This window comes from Anthonomus grandis, chromosome 8, assembly GCF_022605725.1.
Source record: "Anthonomus grandis grandis chromosome 8, icAntGran1.3, whole genome shotgun sequence".
Classification (NCBI taxonomy): domain Eukaryota; kingdom Metazoa; phylum Arthropoda; class Insecta; order Coleoptera; family Curculionidae; genus Anthonomus; species Anthonomus grandis.
The window spans coordinates 27,122,106-27,143,929 of record NC_065553.1 but is presented as its reverse complement, the minus strand read 5'-3'; the positions used below and the strand labels follow the sequence as shown (position 1 = coordinate 27,143,929).

General features: G+C 34.9%; 1 protein-coding gene across 4 annotated transcripts in view; it reads left to right on the top strand.

The window, feature by feature from the left end:
• Positions 1–21,824, top strand: part of LOC126739392 (E3 ubiquitin-protein ligase MYCBP2) — a 714,511-nt gene that overhangs the window by 138,756 nt on the left and 553,931 nt on the right. For all 4 annotated transcript variants that reach the window (XM_050445054.1, XM_050445056.1, XM_050445053.1 and 1 more), the window contains exons 30-33: positions 2,874–3,108; positions 3,161–3,378; positions 10,633–10,842; positions 10,916–11,169. In XM_050445054.1, coding sequence (XP_050301011.1) covers positions 2,874–3,108; positions 3,161–3,378; positions 10,633–10,842; positions 10,916–11,169 — 917 coding nt within the window. The remainder of the gene's footprint in view (positions 1–2,873; positions 3,109–3,160; positions 3,379–10,632; positions 10,843–10,915; positions 11,170–21,824) is intronic.

Sequence of the window (21,824 nt, the reverse complement as noted above, 5' to 3'; positions counted from 1 at the left end):
AAGAACCTTACATTTACTTGGGTTTAAACTCAAACAATGATTTTCCGATGCCTTTGCTAGCATGTTAAGGTCGTAAGATACCTTATTATTAGCTTCTAAGATTCTGTTAGGAGGAAAAGAGAAATAAACCTGTGTATCGTCGGCATATAGATGGACTTTTGAATATTTGAGACTCTTACACAATTGAGACGTATACAGGGTAAAGAATAGAGGACCAAGAATAAACCCTTGAGGTACTCTGCAAGAGAGATCCATAGCCGAGGATTGCTTCCCATTGAGCTTCACTATCTGAGTTCGACCGGTCAAATATTGCCGAACTAGAGAGCGAGCACTCTCCCCAAAACCTAAGAATTTTAGTATAGCCAGTGATAGTAGGTGATTTAACTTATCAAAGGCCTTGGAGTAATCAAGTAGAGTCAAGATTGTTAACTCATTATAATCAGCTGACTGTATAATATCGTTAGTTACTTTTAGAAGAGCAGTAGAGCAGCTGAAGTCTTTTCGAAACCCGGACTGAATAACCGGCAAGATATCAAATCTGTTTACGTATGTTCTGATTTGGCTTTCCAATACCCTCTCTAAAACTTTTGAGATGGCAGCGAGAATGCTAATAGGCCTAAGGTCGGTAATCTAATAGTATCAAAACAGTTGCATTTCCAAAATCTTGAGAAGTGACAATATCGTCCACTATATCACACAGTGCTGTCGAACAACTATATCCAAACCAAATCCAGACTGTTTGGAAGGAATAATATTAAGTCTGTCTACATAGTTGATTATCTAAGTTTCCATAGCTCTTTCCAAAATTTTTGAGAAAGTTGGTAAAATTGATATTGATCTTAGTTGACTTAATTCAGTAGGGTTATTAACTTTAGCCAGAGGCAAAACGTTGACTATTTTCCAGTTTTTTGGTAAAAAAGTATGAGTTCTCAATACAGCTATTTATGATGTGTGTTATATATGGTATTATAAAAGGACAGCAACAAGAGAGGTGTTTTATATTCAATTTATCTGCACCAAAAGCTTTAGATTTTATATTAATAATAATTTTATAGATTAATTTTTCATCAACAGGAGTAAATCAAATAAAATATATTACCTCAGACATTTTTCACAAGCCATTATTAACTGAATACAGCCCAAGTTAACCTAACATTATTTCTTTTCTTTATTTTTAACATACAATCTCTTCTTTGGTCACACTTTTGGTATAGTTCAGTTCCGAGATCTATTAGAATCTTTGATGTGCCGCAAATAGTCCGTGTGCCAGTGTTGATTGTATTGTCACATGACGTGCATGTTTAAATCGCAAATTTTTATGTGTAAAGAGTCATAAAGTAATATTTTAAGCGATATTTAGTCATTTCATTAAATAAATACATGTTTTAAGCATTTTTTAAAGAATTTATACATTTGATTCATAAAATTTGACTACATGCGCCCACAGCCACTCAAGCGTGAAAAGTTGCACAGGTCCGGCCTTAAAATTTATTTGTATTTAAAACTTTAATATTCGGGATTTTTGGATTAAGTCTTATTAAGTTAGAAATTCAGGATAGTTGATAGCAAGATAATATTTAATTTAAATATAAGATTTAATTACGTAAAATGAGTTTAACCAAAAATTTTAATTTAATAAGTTATTAGTTAATACCCGTGTCAAGTCCCTTTGATTGTCCTGCATCTTTCCTTTTTATTCTGCCTTTAATCCTTTTTTTACAGGCATATTGTACTATAGGAAACCCCTGTTAAAAACCCTGTTTTTTGCAAAGCACTACAATCATTTGTGAACTGAGGATCATTCCTTAGATTGTTATAGATATTTAAATAAATTTGTTTGGCGTCTGTAATTAAACAATTACGTTTTAAAACTGCTTGATTTCCTCTGTAGCTTCTACTTCCTTTGCTTCTTTTTGCTTCCTCAACGGTAAGTAGAAAATGAACTATCACTGACCAGATCACTCTTATTGTTTTCATCACAAATGTTATCGTCTTTCTTGTACACCCACGGTCTCTATAAGCCCGCACAAACACTTTCCTCTTCATTTGCGAAATTTTCCTGCCTATTTTCCCAGGGTCGAAACATTTTAAGGTCTTTAGGTATAATACCAAAACAAATCCACAAACACAAATAAAAAAAACACAATTCCTCACAGTAAAAACTGCAAAAAAATTTAGACGAATACAGGCCAAATTCTAAATTCTTTACTTTCATAAACGTTTAAAAAGCATAACCGGCAAAACACATCAAATAATAACCTCACATGACCCCCCTCCCAACTATTAAAGGTGATAGACCCATCCTTAAAGATCTCTTTAAAAACACGTCGAAAGTAATACAAAAACAGCCGAAAAATTTATTTGGGTACGGCCCCGTAATTCTCAAAATCCGTGGGATAGAGAGAGATACACAATCACTTGCACAACCTAAAGTAGGAATCGCCAGAACGCAGGTGTTTTATCTTTGTTTAATAGACTGGCTAAAAAGAGGTGACAAGTCTGTGAGTGCTGGAAGTGTTTAAAATATTTTGTACGATGCTTGGATTTTAGTCCGCGGTCAATTTTTTGATATTATTTTCTTTCTAAAAATTGACATGTTTGAAAGAATAATAAAAAATAGTATAAAACATGGGGTTTTACGCATATTTAAAATGATTTCATAGATAAACAATATAACATTTTGCCATTTAAACATGTATATCATGCGACAATAAATATGATACAGGCGCACGGACTAGTTAGTGCGGCATCTGCGACACATCAAAGATTCTAATAGATCTCTGAACTGGACTTTATTAAGGAAACTTGACGATCATTTGATATTACGTGTACTCGAACAAAACACTGCATTTAACACAAACTCTTCTTTAAAGCAACCCAATAGAGTGCAACAAAACGTCAACCTCAAAACTAGAGCACCAAGCCAGAAAAACCGCCTTAACAATGACAAGCTCCATCGTCCAAAACTCCGCCAAACTCATGATGTTAGCAAGAGAAAAAGTCGAGGAGCTTCCCTCAGCGAATATACTTAGCGACTCTTGCATAGTAAAAACCCTTCTACCGTTGGTTTTGGCCCACGTAAGCCCATTAGCATCTAGCGACCCCAAGGTAAGTCAATTTGCAACAGGCAGTAATCAAAAGTAAGTAATATATGTTTTAGAGCGCGGTGCAAGTTTTAAACTTGATCCACGAATTGTTGCCCCACGTATCCGCTTTAAACTTACTAAACTCTAATACCCCAAACATTGTAACTGCTAGCAGGCAAGTGTCAGGTGGCTCAAATGACGTGGGGGAAAATAAATTGGTGACTACCAGTAATCATTGTACTTGGGTAGAGAGCGATCATCCCTATAAACCTTCTACGGTGACTAATTATAGGTGAGACTCATGATATATAGACCAGTATACAGATCGTGTTATCGTGAGCTATGTATTACCTAAAATAATGGCAACACCGCTTGGTTGCGGCTTGCAGGCGGCGGAATTTTTCGTTTTTATTTTTTGAACCGGGAGTCAACAGACCTCACTTTGCTGTGTTACTGCACGTTGCGTTAATAATTTTTGAGCGTTATTTTCGTGTTTTTTTCACTATGGCTGTTTATACCCCTTCCGAAAGAGTTCAACTAATTAAATGGTTTTATAGAGGCAATTCGGCAATACAATGTAGAGATTTGTTTTCAGTGACATTTGAGAATAGACCGATTCCTTGTGCAAAAACGGTTTTAAATGTGGTTACAAATTTTGAGACATCTTTTTGTCTTCAAGATTGTAAAAAATGCCACACAAAACGTCAAGAACCACCTGTTGAAGTGATCCAGGATATAGAACGGCCGGAAGAAATGGTTTGCAGTACCCTAGAACTTGATTCGACACGGTCCACTAGAAGTGTTGGAAAGGAACTGGGAATGAGCAATAAAACTGTTACTCTTATCTGGAAAACATTTGTACACATCAAATGTTTCAAGTATTCAAAAACTCCGGAAATATTTCCGGAAGACCAGTGGCGAAGAATGGAATTTTGTGAAACCATGATGGAAAAGGCAAATGAAAACGAATATTTTTTTAAAAATATTTTGTTTTCTGGTGAATCTTCTTTTCCATTACATGGCAAACACAATCCTTCCATTGTTCGTTATTGGTCTCAGGAAAACGAGTACAGAAGTTTTCAGTTTCGTACCCAGTATCCTCAGAAATTGAATGTTTGGGCAGGTATTTTGGACGACAATGTTATAGGGCCATTTTTTATTGATGGCACTTTAAACGCCCAAAAGTACCTTGAGTTGCTGTAAAACCAAGTTCTTACTGCCATTCAAATTCTACTTAATGTCGACCTGGGATCGGTTTATTTTCAGCAAGAGAGCTGTCCTGTTCATAACGCTGCTAGGGTAAAAGAATTTTTAACAAATACTTTTCCTAACCGCCTTATTAGTGGGTCGGGCGATATTAAATGGCCTCCTACTAGCATGAATTTAGTAGGCCAACAAATTAAGAGGAGTTGCGAAATAAAATTGTCGAAGGTGCCAATTCCATTCTACCTGAAACTCTTTTGGAGGTGCGAAATAGCTTTTACGATAGGTTAAGTTTTTGTTTAGCGAAAGAAGGCAGTTTATTTGAGCCTTTTATTTAAAAAATGATATGTTGTTAAGTTAGTTTATTAGAGTTTTATTTCTAATTTTTTATTATATTTTTATCAGAGTTGATATTTTATTTTTTATTAGAATAACGCTTTAATTTTCATTATGCAAAACACAGCATATTAAACAATTTAAGATTACAATTCTATGCGGGTTTTACACATTGTCATGTCTGTAAAACTCGCATTAGAATAAATATTTAAAAAATGCCTGGATTTTCGCGTAATATTTTGGGACATTTTGTCGCCAAACGACGCAACTCCCACGAAAGTCAGATGTTTACTAATCCCGTCCTCGGGCCGGCCGGGGCGGTGCTCTGTCGCAGGCACTCGTACACGCGCGACGTTGCAAAATTTCGCCTCTATGCGGTTTCCTATAAGTGACGAACGAAAACATGATCTGTATAGTAGGACAATAAACACTATAACCTCAGAGTTTTATGAAACTAAACCGATCTTATACAGGGTGTTTCAAATTCGAATCTCAAATTGGAACAAAGTTGAGAGTTTTTGACCTTAACAATATGCCTTTTAAAAGAATTAAAAATTTCAGATGGTTCCGAAGATATTCGAAACATACAAAATTTAAAAAAATCGATTTAATTTTTTATGAGCCTATTTCTTATTCGATGTTAAAATAATTTGCACTTATAAATATAAGATAGACAGAAATACTAGCAATGCAATACCGTAGTAGGGCACTACGTCACTACGTGTCAAGGTTACACCCTTATTATTTTCGAAACACCTGTAAATATTTCGAAAGAGTCTAAATTAATCTATTTACTCAAAAAATAAACTTGGAAATTTTTATTAATAATTTTATTTCATATTGGGCTTAATACGCCTTGGTAAATAAATAAATAAATAAATAAATAAACTATATATTTAACCACCGAAAATATTTATCTTAAAATAAAATTATATTAATAAGTGCTCAAATTATTATCCCTGTGTCACAGATTTACAGAATACTTGTAATATTCTGTAAATATTACAAGTATTACTTGTATTACTTGAATATTCTGTAAATCTGTGCCTCTGTACCAAGTCACAATTGCACTCTCTTACGAATATTGAGCATCGCGTGATTTATTTCACGTCTCCCTAATAATAGTTAACCAGATCTCCTCAATATTTTGAAATTTCTCTCTCACATAAACTCGGAATTTTTAGTGTTCTCCATAAAAATGTATCTAAAACATTCAAATCAGGAGTCCTGTCGGCCATCTTACAGGACCGTTATTTCCAATCTATCTGTCACCAAAACTTGCTGTAAGATAATTTAAAACTTGTCGTGTATGGTGTGGGGGAGCACCATATTGATGAAACCAAACTTTTCAGTAATTTTCTTAAGGAATCATGTTATTCAAATAGTCTTCAAAATCCGATCTAAAAAACTGGTAATAAGAATCTCCGTTAAGAGTTCCACTAATAAAATAAGGACCCAAAATTCGATATTTATAAATACCTGTTCAACTATGTAGGCTAAATCGCACTTGTGCCTGAATTTCCCGAAATTGTCGGGGATTATTTTTGCTCCAAATGCATTCATTATCTCTGTTAATAATGCCACAATTTGTAAATATACTTTCACCGGTCCATATCCCATTCTCAAGAAAATTGGGGTAATCAGTAATTTTTTGTGCTAGCCAGTTATAAGAAAACACACGTCTTCCAGCAATACCAGGATGCAGTTTTGGAGCTAAATGCATTTTAAATGACTTAAATACACTTCTTTTAACTTGTCTTCAACACTTGTGTGAGAGGCAATATTATTTTAGGAAACTTGCCGTGTAGATTTCTCTGGGTTCATATTTATCTATAAAGTATTTTTTTTATGTAGCGCAATAAGTACCGGGTGGCAAACTAAAAATGACCGTCGGCGATATCTCAGGCCCTAATAATCGTAGCGACTTGAAAATTTTTTTTTTATAAACGTGGCCGTTTATTGGTTAGCCGCTAGATAGCGCTACAGCTTCTTTAAATCTTAAAATTGCATTTTCGTCAAAAATCTCTAATACCATACACCTCAAAATATTATATTAAAATTCTAGAAGAATTTCCTCACAAAAAAGTTCTTACAAAATTTTTTGTCATAGGGTAGCGATGCCACATGTTTTTACAAAATCACATTTTACACTCATTTTATAACCGACCTGTATTTTAATGGTATAATAAGATAGTCCATAGTTTGTCTTAGATAATCCATACTAAAGAACCCTCTATATAACCTTAGCTTTAGCAATAAACATTTGTTTATAAAAAAGTTAGATATGGCATCTTACCCGGCATATACCGGAAAGATGCCACCAAGATAATGGGTGAGATGCCATGTTAAAATAAATGCAAGTTTTTTACAAACAAACCTTTAATGCGTCGTATTGAATAATAAAAAAATACATAACTCGAAATTATTTTTTAATTATAAGTAAAAATTTGAAACATTTATCTCAAATATTTTGGTATTTAGAGCAAGACTCATTGAGCCATTGTTTGCAATGAATACACTGCAGCCAATCGTCCTTTTTATTAGTTAGAGCGTATTTTTCGACACACCCTAAGAGAGAGTTAAGAGGTGTACACGAAAAAAAAAATAGACAAGTATTACCTGACTCTGATGAAGAAGGCATTGTTAATGACTCATCTGTAGAGGAGTCACATTCACTCAGCCTGTTTTTTCTATGCCTCTTAGTACCCTTTGTTTTATTTTTCTATAGCCGGGATACTCCAGCAATCGCATTATTTTTTTAATTTTTTTTTATAAACCACTCTTAAACTTCTTTATTTCTTCTTTTTTCATAAGAGTAGCAGCTCGTTTTCTTTTGTTATCAATATATTCTTCTGATGTTAAGTTTCGCCCACTTTTGAACTTCTTTTTTTGACTTTGTCAATTTTTGCAGGAATAGGTAACACGAGATTTAAAATTTTACCAGGCGTACTATCGGGTTCGCCATCATTTGGTTGTAGATCATTTTCACCAGTAGTTATATTGGTTGAAGTTTTTGAGTCGATTTCAGCCTCATGTCTTTGATCGATATCAGATTCGTTCATAAAAGCGTATTCGGGAATGGCTTGTGGGCTAAACAGAAAAATACCTGAAATTAAAAACCCAATTAACTTTAAAGCCTTTTATTTTTAGACTTACAAGAGTTTATACCTGTGGACTTGGAACTAGATACTGCATTCTGCAGTATCTAGCCGATGCAGCTTTGCCCCAAGTTTCATTTAGAAGTTGTCCAAAATGTAAGCGAGTGATTATTCTATTGCTCTTTGATTTCACCCAAGTTTGGCACGCGTGATAGTAAGCTGCTTTCAGGGATTGAAAAACATAATTGCAAATAATGTGTCATATGAGGGGGTAGGCATAATAAAATCACATCATTTGCTTCAGCATATTCGAATGTTTGACTGTAATAGTTTCTCCTTCTTCTTGGGCCGTTATATTAACAACTGCCCTCGAGCTATTTTCTGCTAATACCATGCCAGGTTTATTGTTAAGGCCAGTTTCATCCATATTATAAATATGGGATGGCTTATCCATTAGATCATTTTCTTCTAATTCGCGTGCCAAGAGATCAAAATAGTTGCCTACGATTTCTTTATTCATGCCTAGAAATCGATGTGGTGATACGCCTTCTGCTTTGCGCACAGACAAACCAGGATGCCTTTTCAAGAATGCTTGCAACCAGTCGTAACCCACTTTTCATTTCTCCAAATTAATTTTTTTTATTGTACTCAACTTCTCACTTAAAAGGAAAGCCATTTCTCCTACATGCGTGGCAGTGGGAGCAAAACCACAAAGCTAAAGTTTCTTAGTGTGTGTGACTAATTTATTCTTAGCATCTTCTCGCAAGAAACTATCTGGCCCCATTCTTTTCTTTTCTGTATTATTTTTCTCGATCCTTCTCTTTAAAGTTCTATAGGGAATCTTAAAATTCTTGGCTGTGATGAGTACATGGGAGCTTATCACACCTCTGGATATATTATCGACGGCTTAATTTGAATCCTCTTGCGTCCAACTACCAAGAGATGGACAGTTTCTGTAGGCATTAAATAGCATTAAATCCTAAAAATAAAAATATATCTGAGAGGTGTCTCATCCTGAATGACAAATGGTATCTATCCGGTCAATTTTCCGGGAGAGATGCCACTTCAATTTTAAAATTGGCGGTTGTAGCTTCACTTACATACTATACACAAAACCTAATCTCAATGATGCAATTACATAGCCAAATTAATATAAGGCCTATTTATTAGTAAATAAAGAGACAGCGACATACTCGTTCGTGTCTTTCAAAAAACTGTCGACGTGAGTGTGTTTTAATTCCAAAGAAATTTTACGTCGAGAGTAATCGCAAAGTGGCATCTCTCCCGGGTTTACCCTAAGTCAAATAAAGTGGTGAAAAACAGCTGAAAATCGGCACTGACTGGACCGATTTTTTTTTAACAAATTTTGTTTAAAATACCTTTGTTGCTTTATTTTTTCTACCGAAAAAAAAAATCAAATTACTTTGCGTAAAAGCCGCTAGAGGACGTTCACCCGTGACTTACCCGTTCGTGGTACTTGCTCTAATATAATTAATAATTCCTCTCTTAAAAACTGCAAATAATTTACACCAATTAGTGCGTTATTAAAAAAAAACGGACCGATAATTCGACCGCCTAATATTCCTGCCGAACAATTTACAGACCAGCGGCCTTGATGCTGGACTTCGCATCAAGTGCGAATTCGTTGGTGTCCCGTAATGAGTATTGTGGAGATTCACGCCTTCATTGTTGTAAAATGTAGACTCATTTGTCCACAATATGTTTGAAATCACCTGAGAATCATCTGAAAGCATATCCAAGAGCTAGTGACAATGGTCTAGCCTTCGGTCAAAATCTTGTGCAGTTAATTCCTGGTGCAGGATTAAATGATATGGGGATAAATATTTAATATGGTGTACCAGAAATATTAAAATCCGGCAAAAAATAATTTTGAGAATAAAAAATAATTTATTGGATTTTTGGATTAAATGCAAAATATTAGGTCCAAGGCTTACTCGGGCCATTTATTTTTTTGCGTTTTTTTTTTTTTTTCAATCCAGAGGAAATACAGAGGACAATGAAGTTACAAGACCCAGGGGAGTTACTATTTTCTTCCAGAGTAATTACAGTTTTAAGATAAGTCTATAATAAAACACAACATTAAAGAGCAAATAAGTAACAAAACATTCTGAAATTCTCAAAAACAAAACATTTTTAAGGTTTTTAAAAACAGAAAAGAAATCTAAATTAAAACATATTTGGTTTAAAAAAATAAAAAATAATAGAGAAGTCATTGTTCTACTGGTTCAGAAAATTTGTAAAAAGATCTTTTACCCTTTAATGTACTGGTAGACATAGGCAATATTGAAATAATTTCCTTAATATTAACAAAAGCCACATCCTTCTCATTGGCTTTAAATAGAGTACCAGAGTACTGCATAATTCAAGAAATGTAACTTTTAGTTCGCGGTCTTCCCCAGAACATATTGCCACATATCTGTATACCCCACATATCTGTATTTTTTTTATATTAATTCGACTAACACAAAAATAAAAATCTAATATGGCGCCCATAAGAAAAAACAGAGTTGATGATGGTTGGCAAAAGACGAAACATCCTATTAAAAATCTAAAAATACCATCATTTAGCACGAAAAAAGTGGCAATACAAAAGTACAAACTATTTTATAATCGGAGAAGAAATAAGCTCAGAAAAAGATTTTTCATAATTTCGTATTTTTTTCGAATATCTTCGGAACCATTTGGAATTTTTAATTTTTTTAACGGCATATTGTAAAGCACAAAAAGTCTCAACTTTGCCTCAATTTAATCTTCGTATTTCTTATATGGATTTTGAGATCCCCATGTTGAGGGCCAAACTTGAAAGACGTTGTACACATTTCTAAGATCGGTTTCAGAAAATTCTTACCTGAAACCTCTTTGCCTACATCTGATACTGTGCCATTTAGGGTTCTTTTTCCGGATTGCGTCAAATGGATATCCCTGGAATTTGATCCGTTATGCGCCACCGCCCAGCCCGAAGATTCCCTGCAACTTTACATCCCCGCCATCGAGTTTGCCTCCAATTTAAGGAAAAACAGCCCAGTTGGTCTCCTGTTGGATGATTTGGACTCTCCGCCGTTGCCTTATTGGCCGGTGCTTCATAAATTCAGCGGAAGGTAGAATATTAAATGAGAATTATCATAGAATTGGCGCAGTCGAGTAGGATTAACTAACAAAGTTCTCTTTCAGTCTTCAGTGGCCTACAAACGCAGTCATTCTCCCTGGTAATGAAGTGGTTTTTTCATTGGAAACTGCCTCAGATTATTTAAAAGATGATCGGGTTAGTGCCTATGGCTTCAAATGTTTGGTGATCGGCTACGAATGGCCGCCTGACGCCTCGGCATACACAGGACTGAAGCATCTCGAAGCGGAATTGGCGTTTTTGGGAGGGATGTGTGCTGCCGCCTTAATGAAGAAGGATCTGATGTTGCCCGTTATTGGTGGTAAGTCAACTTGAATTTTTCCAATTGCTTTTCTACTGCTTTCAGTTGCCTATATGATGTTTTTGCTGCGGTTATTTGTAATTGTAATGTTTTGGTATGTACTGGAGATTTTAATGTAAACTTTTTGTATGACAAATCTGTAAAATTTAGATTTTTTAATGATATTTTCAAAAGGTTTGGTCTAACAGCTAATTTAAAAACCAACCAGAATAACACTCAACAATGAAATTTTAATTGATCTCATAATTTTAAACAACATAAATCTGGTTAAAAGTCATGGTGTTGTACCATATGATCCAGTTTCAACAGATCATAAAGCAGTATTTTGTATATTAAAATGTGATTAATTGAAAATAACTTACAATTCTGTGATAAAAGGTAGAGATCTAAGACTGGCATATTCTGATGAGTTTAGGGCAAGTTTACAACAGGTAGATTGGCATAATCTATACTATTCTAATGATATACATATTAAAGTTCAAATATTCAATGAAAATATCGTGTTCCTGTTTGCTATTTATTGTCCTTTAAAACCACTAAAACAAAGAGGGTCTAAACCATTGTGGTAATTCCTTTAAAAAGTATCTTCATCTAAAGGCTGATAATAGTAAAAATCGATCTTAAAACTTATATAAATGTGACAGTAAAGGCAGAAAAAAGGCATGAAATTAACAAGTGTCGAGGACCACATAAAACTAAGGACTTTTGGAAAAAAATCTCTAATTGGGAAGTCAATAACAATGCAGCTGCAGAAATTCCTCCTTATCTAAGGGAGCCAATACTTGTTAATAATCATTTTCTGGATAATGTGCCTCAATTACAGATTGATCCAGATAATTTGGATACATTTCTTAATTCCTCAATCGATGGAGAGCCGTTTTATTTTAAACTAGTCTCTGAAAATGAAGTTTATAAAACAATAAACAGTATTAGAAGAAGAAAATGTTAAAAGCTTGCATTCCTATTTGCCCAAAACTTCTAGGGAATATAATTATTAATTCTTTATCTTCTGGGTGTGTCCCTGACATCTGGAAAAAAGCCCTTGTTTCTCCAGTAGCTAAAGTGAACAATCCAACCAATATTATTGAACTAAGACCAATTAGTAATTTGTCAACTTTATCTAAACTCATTAAGAAAATTGTAAAAGGTTAATTGCTGGATTATTTATTAAGCAGAAACATTATCCCAGAATTTCAGTCTTCTGGCTTTAGAGCAAATTATAGCTGTACCGAGCTGTACGACAGCTCTTCTAAAAATAACAACAGATATTGCTCTATCTCTGGACAATGGACAATGTTATCCCTTTATTTTGATAGATATGATAAAAGCCTTTGACACTCTCAATATAGAACACTTAATGGCAAAACTAAGGCACTACAATATTGAGGCAAATGGGTGGTTTAAAAGCTACCCTCAAAACAGAGAACAGACAGTAAAGCTGACTAATGACGAGGGTGTGGTAACTTCTGGGTGGAGAAATGTAACTCGGAAAGTCCCATAAGGGTCGGTATTAGGACCACTTCTCTTTATATTTGTGGCTGACTTAATTCGTAAAGTATTGCAGGTATCACAAGTATGCAGATGATTTGCAAATTTATCTGCCATCATTGGTTAGTTGCCTGCCTGAAGCCTTTGATTTAATTAATGGTGATCTGACTAACAGAGGCCCAATCTCTGATTGGGCTGACAAAAACTCACTTTTTATTAATTCTGGTAAAACACAGGCGCTCCTGTTCTCAAGAAATGAAAGTACCTTGAATACTGGAGCACAAGTAAATTAAATATTAATGGTGTTAAATTGGAATGGCTATATTAAGTAAAAAATCTGGGCCTCTGGAAAATCGAATGTTATTTAATGCGCATTTAAATAAGATTTTTCAACAGTCATATTATAAATTAAAGTCATTATATGAATTTAAGGATATTTTGCCTGCTAGTACAAAAAAAATCCGTATAGAGAGTTTAGTGCTTAGTGTTGCTGGATAGTTAAATATTGTATATGGTGCTTTTTTAACTGAACAAAACAAATATAAAATCCAGAAAATTCAAAATTCCTGTGTAAGATTTCAATTTCTCAAAGATAGAAAGATAGATAAGATCAAATTCCCTCGGAGGGTTCATGTGAGTGAGCATGTAAAGCAGGTCTATAGTCTTAATATGGCTTGAAGAAGATTTTTGGGTATAAACTGCACTGTACATAAATTACTCAATTTTCATGAATCAGAATATCAGTCAGAATTCCTTATTCAAAGGGGAGATACACATAATCTAAATATTTGCTATAAAAGCACACTGGCAATCCCCTAGTATAAGACTGAATTTCTGAAAAATTCATATATACTTCTGTCTGTATTTACAATAGCCTACCCGCAGAAATTAAAGATTTAGGCATGATATGGTACTCATGGATTATGGAATAATTTTTGTTTAAGTTTTTGTTTTTAAGAAAACTGTACTATGTTCTTTTTATTATTTATTGTGGTGGTTATTAAAATACGCCTAGGGGTACTTTCCACCTTTGTATGTATGTAAAATAGATGTAACTCTTTTTCCAGGTACTTGAATTAATTTTCTTAGTTGGAATTATAAAGTTAAATAAATTTAATGGAAACGTTAGCTGTAACGCTTGTAAGAGATCTAAGAAAACGTGATAAAGGAATTATATTTTTTTTTTCTAATTTTTAAGGAAATTATGGTCATTTCCTTTTTTTCCGGTGGCTTAAACAATTTTTAATTTTTTTTTTGTTAGAAAATTGATTTAATTTTCGAATTTGTTTGTTTTTCTCTCGTAAGAAAAAAAACACTTATAAGAACTAATGAATTGGAACTGATAGAGCACTATTGATGCTTGTCATTAGTATTTTCGTTAATGGTGCCAATAAGTGTAACTAGTACCATCAGTACCCAATAATGCCATTTAGTGCCATGCGCATATTAAAATTGTAATTGAGCAGTTTTTAAACCAATCTGTAGAGATCTAAGATAAAAAATACCAACGTTTCATATACAAAAATACTTTATCACTCAATTAATTACGAACGACTATAGAAAAGAAACAATAGCGTAGTTAAACTAACAAATAAAACTGTCATTGAAATCGTAGGAATTAATGTGGAAGCTATAGAAAATGTTGATAGACATAATAATCCCTGGAAAAATATTTGAAAGGTTGTTGAGCAAGGAAATTATCGCCGACACTCATTTGTCGATTTCTTCTAATGGTTTTTTACCACTGTATTAGCCAACAAAGAACATTCTCGCTTTTTATCCAAATGTGCTGAGTCAAAAATGTAATACGATGGTTATTTCTCACAATGAACTTTACACTAGTATACTCGTTAATTCTAAAGAAAGGAACTAATGTACTTTAACTATTAGCCTACTATACTATAGTTATAAATGAGGGGTTCCATTCAAAAACTCGCCTTATCAATTTTTTGCGAAAAATAAGGTCATGGTGTCTGTAGCATCTGTTAATGTCCCTCTATACATTAGACAAACTTAACCATGTCAAAACTTGCCCTTACCTACGGTTAAAGCATAGGAAAAATTTAGTATCATTTCAAAACTTGTCTTTTTTTTTTTTGGGCTCGGTGGAGAAATTCTTTATGAACACTGGTTACGCGGCGCCGCCCCCAGTAGTGTGGGACTCAGTGTCGAGTCTGTTTCGTCCTGTACCCACTAAAACTCCACCGCTGGGTGGTGCCTTGTGGCTCCCTACACTGGGGTCTGCTAAGAAGCAGTCCTATTGTGTCCCATATGTTTAGTCCCACAGGTTCAATTCTGTAGCTTCAAGGAAGTCCAGGATTGTGCCCAGTGGTAGATTTCTTATACCCTCTGGTGAGGGTTTCTCTTCCCCCAGGAATGCTGCCCTGGTTTGATTAAATGCTTCACAGAAGCACAGTATGTGAAGAGTTGTTTCGTCCTCCTCATTGCATCCCCTACATAGCGAGGTAGCTGATTTCCCTAGCATATGCAGGTGTTTCCTGCTGGCCGCATGGCCTGTAAATAGCCTCGCGACCCTTCGCAGTTGTTGTCTGGAGAGGCCCAGTATGTTCTCACCCTTCTTGAAGGGTGGGCTGCCCATAAGTTGTTTGGATTGTTCCATCTTTGGCAGCTGTTCCCAGTAGGATTTGTTCTGGTTTGTTAGCCAGTTGCTTCCAGGTCTTATCGTTGACACATGTTGGTTCAGGGCTTACCAGGCTGTTGCTGGCTCCCTGAGTTGCAAGTTGGATAGCCCTTCTTGCAGCCTTATTGTTGCCCATATTTTCTGCTAGGATTGTCTCTGGCCTATTTTGCGCTTCGGCGAGGTTCCTGAGATCCTCCCAGCAGCTTTGCACAGTCCTTGACTTAGTCTCGAACTGTTGTAGTGCAAATGTTGCAGCCTGGTCTCCTGTGAAAATTGCGAAGGTTTTGCCTCTTGGCAGCCCTTCTCTCATCAGTTGGACACAGGTTTGTATTTCTATTATGCTTGCCTGTAAATTTGTTGTTTCCAGGCCCAGGTTTAGCATGAGTTGTCTGCCCTGTTGTTCGTCCTCCACCATGCCCACAGCTACCCCGATCTTGGATCGTTTGGTTGCCGTGTGCCATACTGAGTAACCTCTTTGCCTGAGCCTGTCCGCTTCTGCGTCCAGTGGTCCCCTTTTCTCTTTGATGACAAAAGGTTTGTCTAGGTATGTGACCTTGGTTATGTCTGTTCTTAGGGCCAGGCGCCCAAGGTCCTATATCTTGTCAAATAAGGCATTGTGCCCATCTTTCGATAGGATTGTTGCGCCATTTGACAGCAGTCTTTTCGCCCCCGATATAGCTTCAGCCCGTACCACTAAGTGTAGCGGGCTTAGTCCTATCAGGTTCTCGCAGGGCAGCAGTCGGCGTTGTTGACATCGCTCCTGTTATGCCCAGACATGCTATTTGTTGTGTTTTGTTGAGTATCTGTATTACAGTCCTCTTTTCTGCCGCATGCCACCATATAGATACTGCGTATGTAATGATGGGTCTAACCATTGTCGTGTACATCCAATGTACCATTTTTGGTGACAGTCCCCATGATCTAACATTCTCTTACAGTACATAAGAGTTTTCGTGGCTTTATTTGTAGCCTGGATTACATGCTTCTTGAAGCTGAGTTTTTTATCCAGGGTTATACCTAGATATTTGACCTCGTCTTCAAGTCGCAGATTTTCTCCATAAAATTTTATGTTTCTAATGGGCTCTAGTTTCCTTCTTTCGGTAAAGGAAACCAGAGTAGTTTTTGTGGGATTTACCCATAGTTGTTCTTCCTCACACCAGTGCTCGACAGTAGTCAGGGCTCTTTGCATTTTTCGAATACATGAGCCTGACTACCCCCTCGTGTAAGGATGACTATATCGTCAGCATATCCTATAGCGAGGATAAGCTGCCTCTCCAGTCGTGTCAGCAAGCTGTCCGATACAAGGTTCCACAGCAGCGGTGACAGTACGCTGTTGTACCCCTTGCGGTGTTCCCCTGTACACTTTGGCCTTAACCGTTGTGCTGTTGAGATTTACTGCTACTTTCCTATGATTTAGCATTTGGATTATCCAGCCGCCAATCATGGGATGTATTCCTCGTGCTGCTATCGCACGGTTGATTGAGTCATATGATGTATTGTCGAATGCTCCCTCAATGTCTAAGAAAGCTCCTAGGGTGATCTCTTAAACTCTCTAAAACTCTCTAAACTTGTTTTATCCATCGCCTGTATCATTCCAAAAGTCGTCTTATCCAAGCGACCAATCAGAGCGCAGAATTTCTTTTTATGCTGGTGGTCGCGTGATCTATTATTTTTGTCTCATTTCAACTCAATTGCTGTTTAACAAAAATTTTACCTACTAATTAAAACGAGAATGGATAGTCATAATGATTCATTTTGTTTACCCGTGGCACAAGAAAAAGGCAGGCGACGTCCCAGTGATCCGACAAAATGGAAAAAAAGTGTTGCAAAATTAAAAAGGTACCTACATTGTTTTCGTTTATAACGTTTAAATAATATTATTTAGATATTTTTTTTGTAGGCGTGCTCCGTTGCAACTACCAGTTTTTCCAAAATGTTACCCTTGATCGGGTACTCGTCCTGTCAATTATTAATCATCACCTTATTTTATTTTATATTTGTTTGCATTAATAAGTAAAAGTCCGTGTGTTGTTTGTAAAGGGTGTTTTTTTTAGAGGCGGAGAACTTTCATTTGGCAACACTGTTTTTTATGACAGCCGACTCGACAGTTCTGAGTTATTATTAGATTAGTTTGGTTTGGCAATTCATCATGAACAGATTCACGCCGGAGCAACGTTTCCAAATTGTTCAAATTTATTTTGAAAGACATGGTTCTATTGGAGAAACACATCGGGTATTACGTGAGTTTTATGGTGCTCATAATCGTCCTTCAGAGAGATTAATTCGAGAAACTGTTGATCGTTTTCGCAATACTTTTACTCTAATCGACAATACGCAATACGTACAGTGCGCACGCAACAAATATATGTCTGTTGAGATTCTATCCAGATCAAGAGCGAGAAAACCTGATTCATCTAGGAAGTCGGTGGCGATCAAGTATTTTATTAAAATATGAGAAAAAAAGAATTTCAAAATACAGGTATGTCAAAATACATTTAAAGGTGTTCTACAAGTTTCTAAGGATCGCAAAGTCCAAATTCAAAGAATTGGACGAGTTTTTCTACAAACTGTCTTACCACCTAAAGAAAATCGTGGTGGCTCAAAACAAAAACCTATGTATGCCCAAAAAAAAAGGTGTTAAAATATTTATTGAGAAACTACAATGTTCTGATGTACATTATTGTAGAGAACAAAGCAACAGACAGTATTTGGCTTCTGATTTAACTATAAACAAATTGTTAAATATGTATAATAACCAAGTGTCTGAAAGTAAATTAAAAGTCAAAAAAACTTTTTTTAGGAATATATTCTGCCTTGAATATAATATTGGTTTCGGATCACCAGCATCCGACATTTGCTCTCGTTGCAGTTCTTTAACAGAAAAAATTAAACAAGAAAAGGATAATGACAAACGTAGTCAGCTTCAAATTGAAAAAAGAGTTCATATCTTAAAAGGAAAATCCTTTTTTTCCAAGTTGAGGGAAACAAAAGAAAACATGCTCGTCTTATCTTTTGACTGTCAAAAAAACTTGGTAAACCCAAAAGTCCAAGTTCAGATCGCCTATTATAGCCGCCAGCTCTACACTTATAACTTTACCATTGTTAAGGGTTCCTCAAAAACTAAATTACAAAATAATAACGTGTTCTTATACACTTGGATGGAACACGAGTTCCATAAGGGCTCGAACGAAATTGCCTCCGCTGTTTTTCATTGCCTATCAGATCTCATAAATTTGTCGGGTTACAGCAAAATAAGATTGTGTGCAGATGGCTGCCGAGGGCAAAACAGAAACTCTACAATGTGCATTTACTTCTTGGGGAATATCGCACCGCCCCATATTCCTACCATCGGACCGTGTATTTGGAATCATCGAAAAAAAATTAAGAAAACTTAGTGAAATCACAAACCCCAACACGTATATCGATATCTTTAAGGAAAGAGGAACCGTCATTAATTTAATAGATTCTGGTGTCAAATCTTGGAAGGAAGTTGCAAAGGAGTATCTAAAAGGTGTGCAGTCTTGGCACTTTAAATGTTCTAAAGCGAAACGGATTGCTATTGAAAAAAATGGTAATAAAATAACAGTTAGAGGCAAAGAACACTACAACAGTGATGTTGGAGAATCCGAGACAATTTTTAAATATGGAAAACGATTGAATCAAATAGAAGTGGGTAACATTGATAAAGGAGTGGCCGTTAATGAAAAAAAAGTTCAAGATATCAAAAAGTTACTAGTTGCTCATTATGGGGAAGATTGGATGGAGAGAAATAATTTAGAATTTTATAAAAATTTCTTCGAGGAATAGGAGAAAAACATTGGGAGAATGGACGAAGAAACTGAAAATAATTAATTTTGCGAAGGAGGAGTGGAATATTTCGCTAAGAATTTAGGAAATTACGATTTTTTAAATAATGTTATTTTTTTTTAATAAAAAAAATAAGATCAGTCAATTGCTGTACTTTTTCGTTCCAAAACTTGTCTTATCCATGCAGTCATGCCAAAACATGTCTTGTCCATATTGTTTTAATAAATTTTATGGAAATTAAATAAACAGGATTTAAATGAATGCTAAAATTAGCACACAAATGATTATAGTAAATCCATACATATTAAAATTGTATAAATTTGTATTTGAAAATCTTCTAAAACGTTTTTTGCTAATTGTGAAATTTTACCCAATATGGAGAAGGCAAGTTTTGGAATGGAACCCCTCAAATAGTATGTAAATATCTGTCTGTACATAAATACATAGAAATAAATTCCAATGGAAAAAAGTTAATTATTTCATTCAACTATATTGGCTTCCCAAAACTTTCGGATGTATCAAATATAACAGATTTTATGACACAGATATATACATAATATATATCATATGTATGTTAAAAGGAAATGTAATGAATTCTAAGTAAGTATAAAATACTTTAGAATAAAAGATTCGTCATACCATTGGCAATTTATGTGAAACTGCACATAGTAGACTGAATAGTGCATACCATTGTAGAACAGTTATTTCCAATAGTAGGATCAACAGTTCACATTTAAGTGATGTCTGTTTTTACTACTTATGAGGCATTATTGAACAACTACTGTTAAGAGTCCAATAGTGCTTTATCAGTTTTAAGTTTTTTATTACTATAAGGATCTCTGAGCGGCATTTTAAAAAAGTTATCAAGCAATTTATTTATCTTTTTAATTTAAAGACAAATATGATCGCTTTCTTTCTTTCAAGGCAATTGAATAATTTTTTTTAAAATTCAAATAGAGACGTGAACAACCTGGAAGAAATTCGTGATAAAACAATTAAAATTTTTAAAATTTTGAAGGCAAATATATGGTAATTTCCTTCTTTTTTAGGCAGTTTAAATACTTTAAAAGGAGGATCCTGGAATCACCTTTGGTTGCACGGTATTATATTATTAATATTATAAAATTAGATAAAATCTTTCCAATAATAGTTAATAATAATCTTGAAGCCATTGCATTGCACAACTCTCTCTCCATGGAACGTCCAAAATTAGTAATTCAATCTATGTGTATTATGATGCAAAGGGTTTTAAATCATAGACCAATAGTAGAGTACAAAAATCAAAATTCTTATGTTTTGTGCTAACACATCACCGGCACTTAAATTATAAACTACATCTACAATTCTTGATTGGAAAAAAATATTATAATAATTACAGTTACGGAACAGAGGATAGCTGACCAATACCGCGTCGTAATTGCCTTATTCTAGAAACACAACGAAACGATATTCGAAATCAAATAGCGTTATTGTTAAGAACTGAACAAAGACCAAAGTTCCTGATGAAGAAATGCCCACTGATGTTTCACTGATGTTCCACTGACATCCAACGAAAAACAAACTACAGGTGGTGACTCAAGTAAGCGAAGATAATTTAAATCAACAGGATCTTGACAGAATATTAGATATGGAGTTTAGATGTATGTACGGAATATGATGGGGCTGATTCTCTAAAAAGATGAACCAATTTTAAGTTCAGCAAAGAGATTCAACATTGTAGGCACTACAACCCTAAAGGAATTGCATACGGTAATCTATTGTGTAACAGTGTCAGTATCTAGATACTTAGGTATCAAAAAAATCAAAACAGGCAACCGAAAGACAAAGATGACCAGGAAACATCAAGATAGGAAAAATGACTATGAAATGATATAGATACTCGGCGAAGAAATATTGGACGACTCACCTAATATCTTGATGGGGCTCGAACAAGAAAATGTGTAAAAAAATTATTTATCTCGAACCAAAATACATGCACAACATAATACAGAAAATAACACTGCACAGCAATTTTTAGATGGATTTTTAGATAGATAACAAATACTTAGTATATATATGCTGGCCGGTTAAGAAGGTATAAAGAAAGCAATAATAGAAAATAGATAATGCTCTGTTTAGTAAAAAAGGACAGTCATTTTATCGCAATCTCAATTCTAGGGTTCAGACTGTCGCAAAAAATAAGATCCTTCTAAGGAAGTCATCGACTCTGTAAAGTCCATTTAACATGTAGAATTGGTTCATAAAGAAAGAAGATGTGAAGAAAGAAGTTTATCCCTAATTTCCTTATACAGGGATCGACCCACCTTTTACTTAAAGATCATCTTAACAAAGAAGATCGTACAAATAAACGCCCAATTATCTAAAGCTTATACAAAGTGTCTACTTCCTGTATCGCTTAGCAGATATACGAACACAATAATATAATTGCAGGTGAACAGAAAGGAACAACTACCCATTGACTCCCTGACAGGAAGCCAGACATACTACAAAAAGAGAAATCTTTTCGTGGCTTTTATTAATTATAAAAATGCCTTTGATTTTGTACGCCATGACTGGCTGATAAAAGTTTAAAAAATTTACAAAATCAATCCTCATATGATCAACTTTTTAGAACATGCCATGTGGACGTGGAGTACTACCATACAACTTAATGAATCCGACTGTAGCATCACAATAGAACCCATCAAAATAAAAAAGGCGTATTTCAAGGAAATACAGT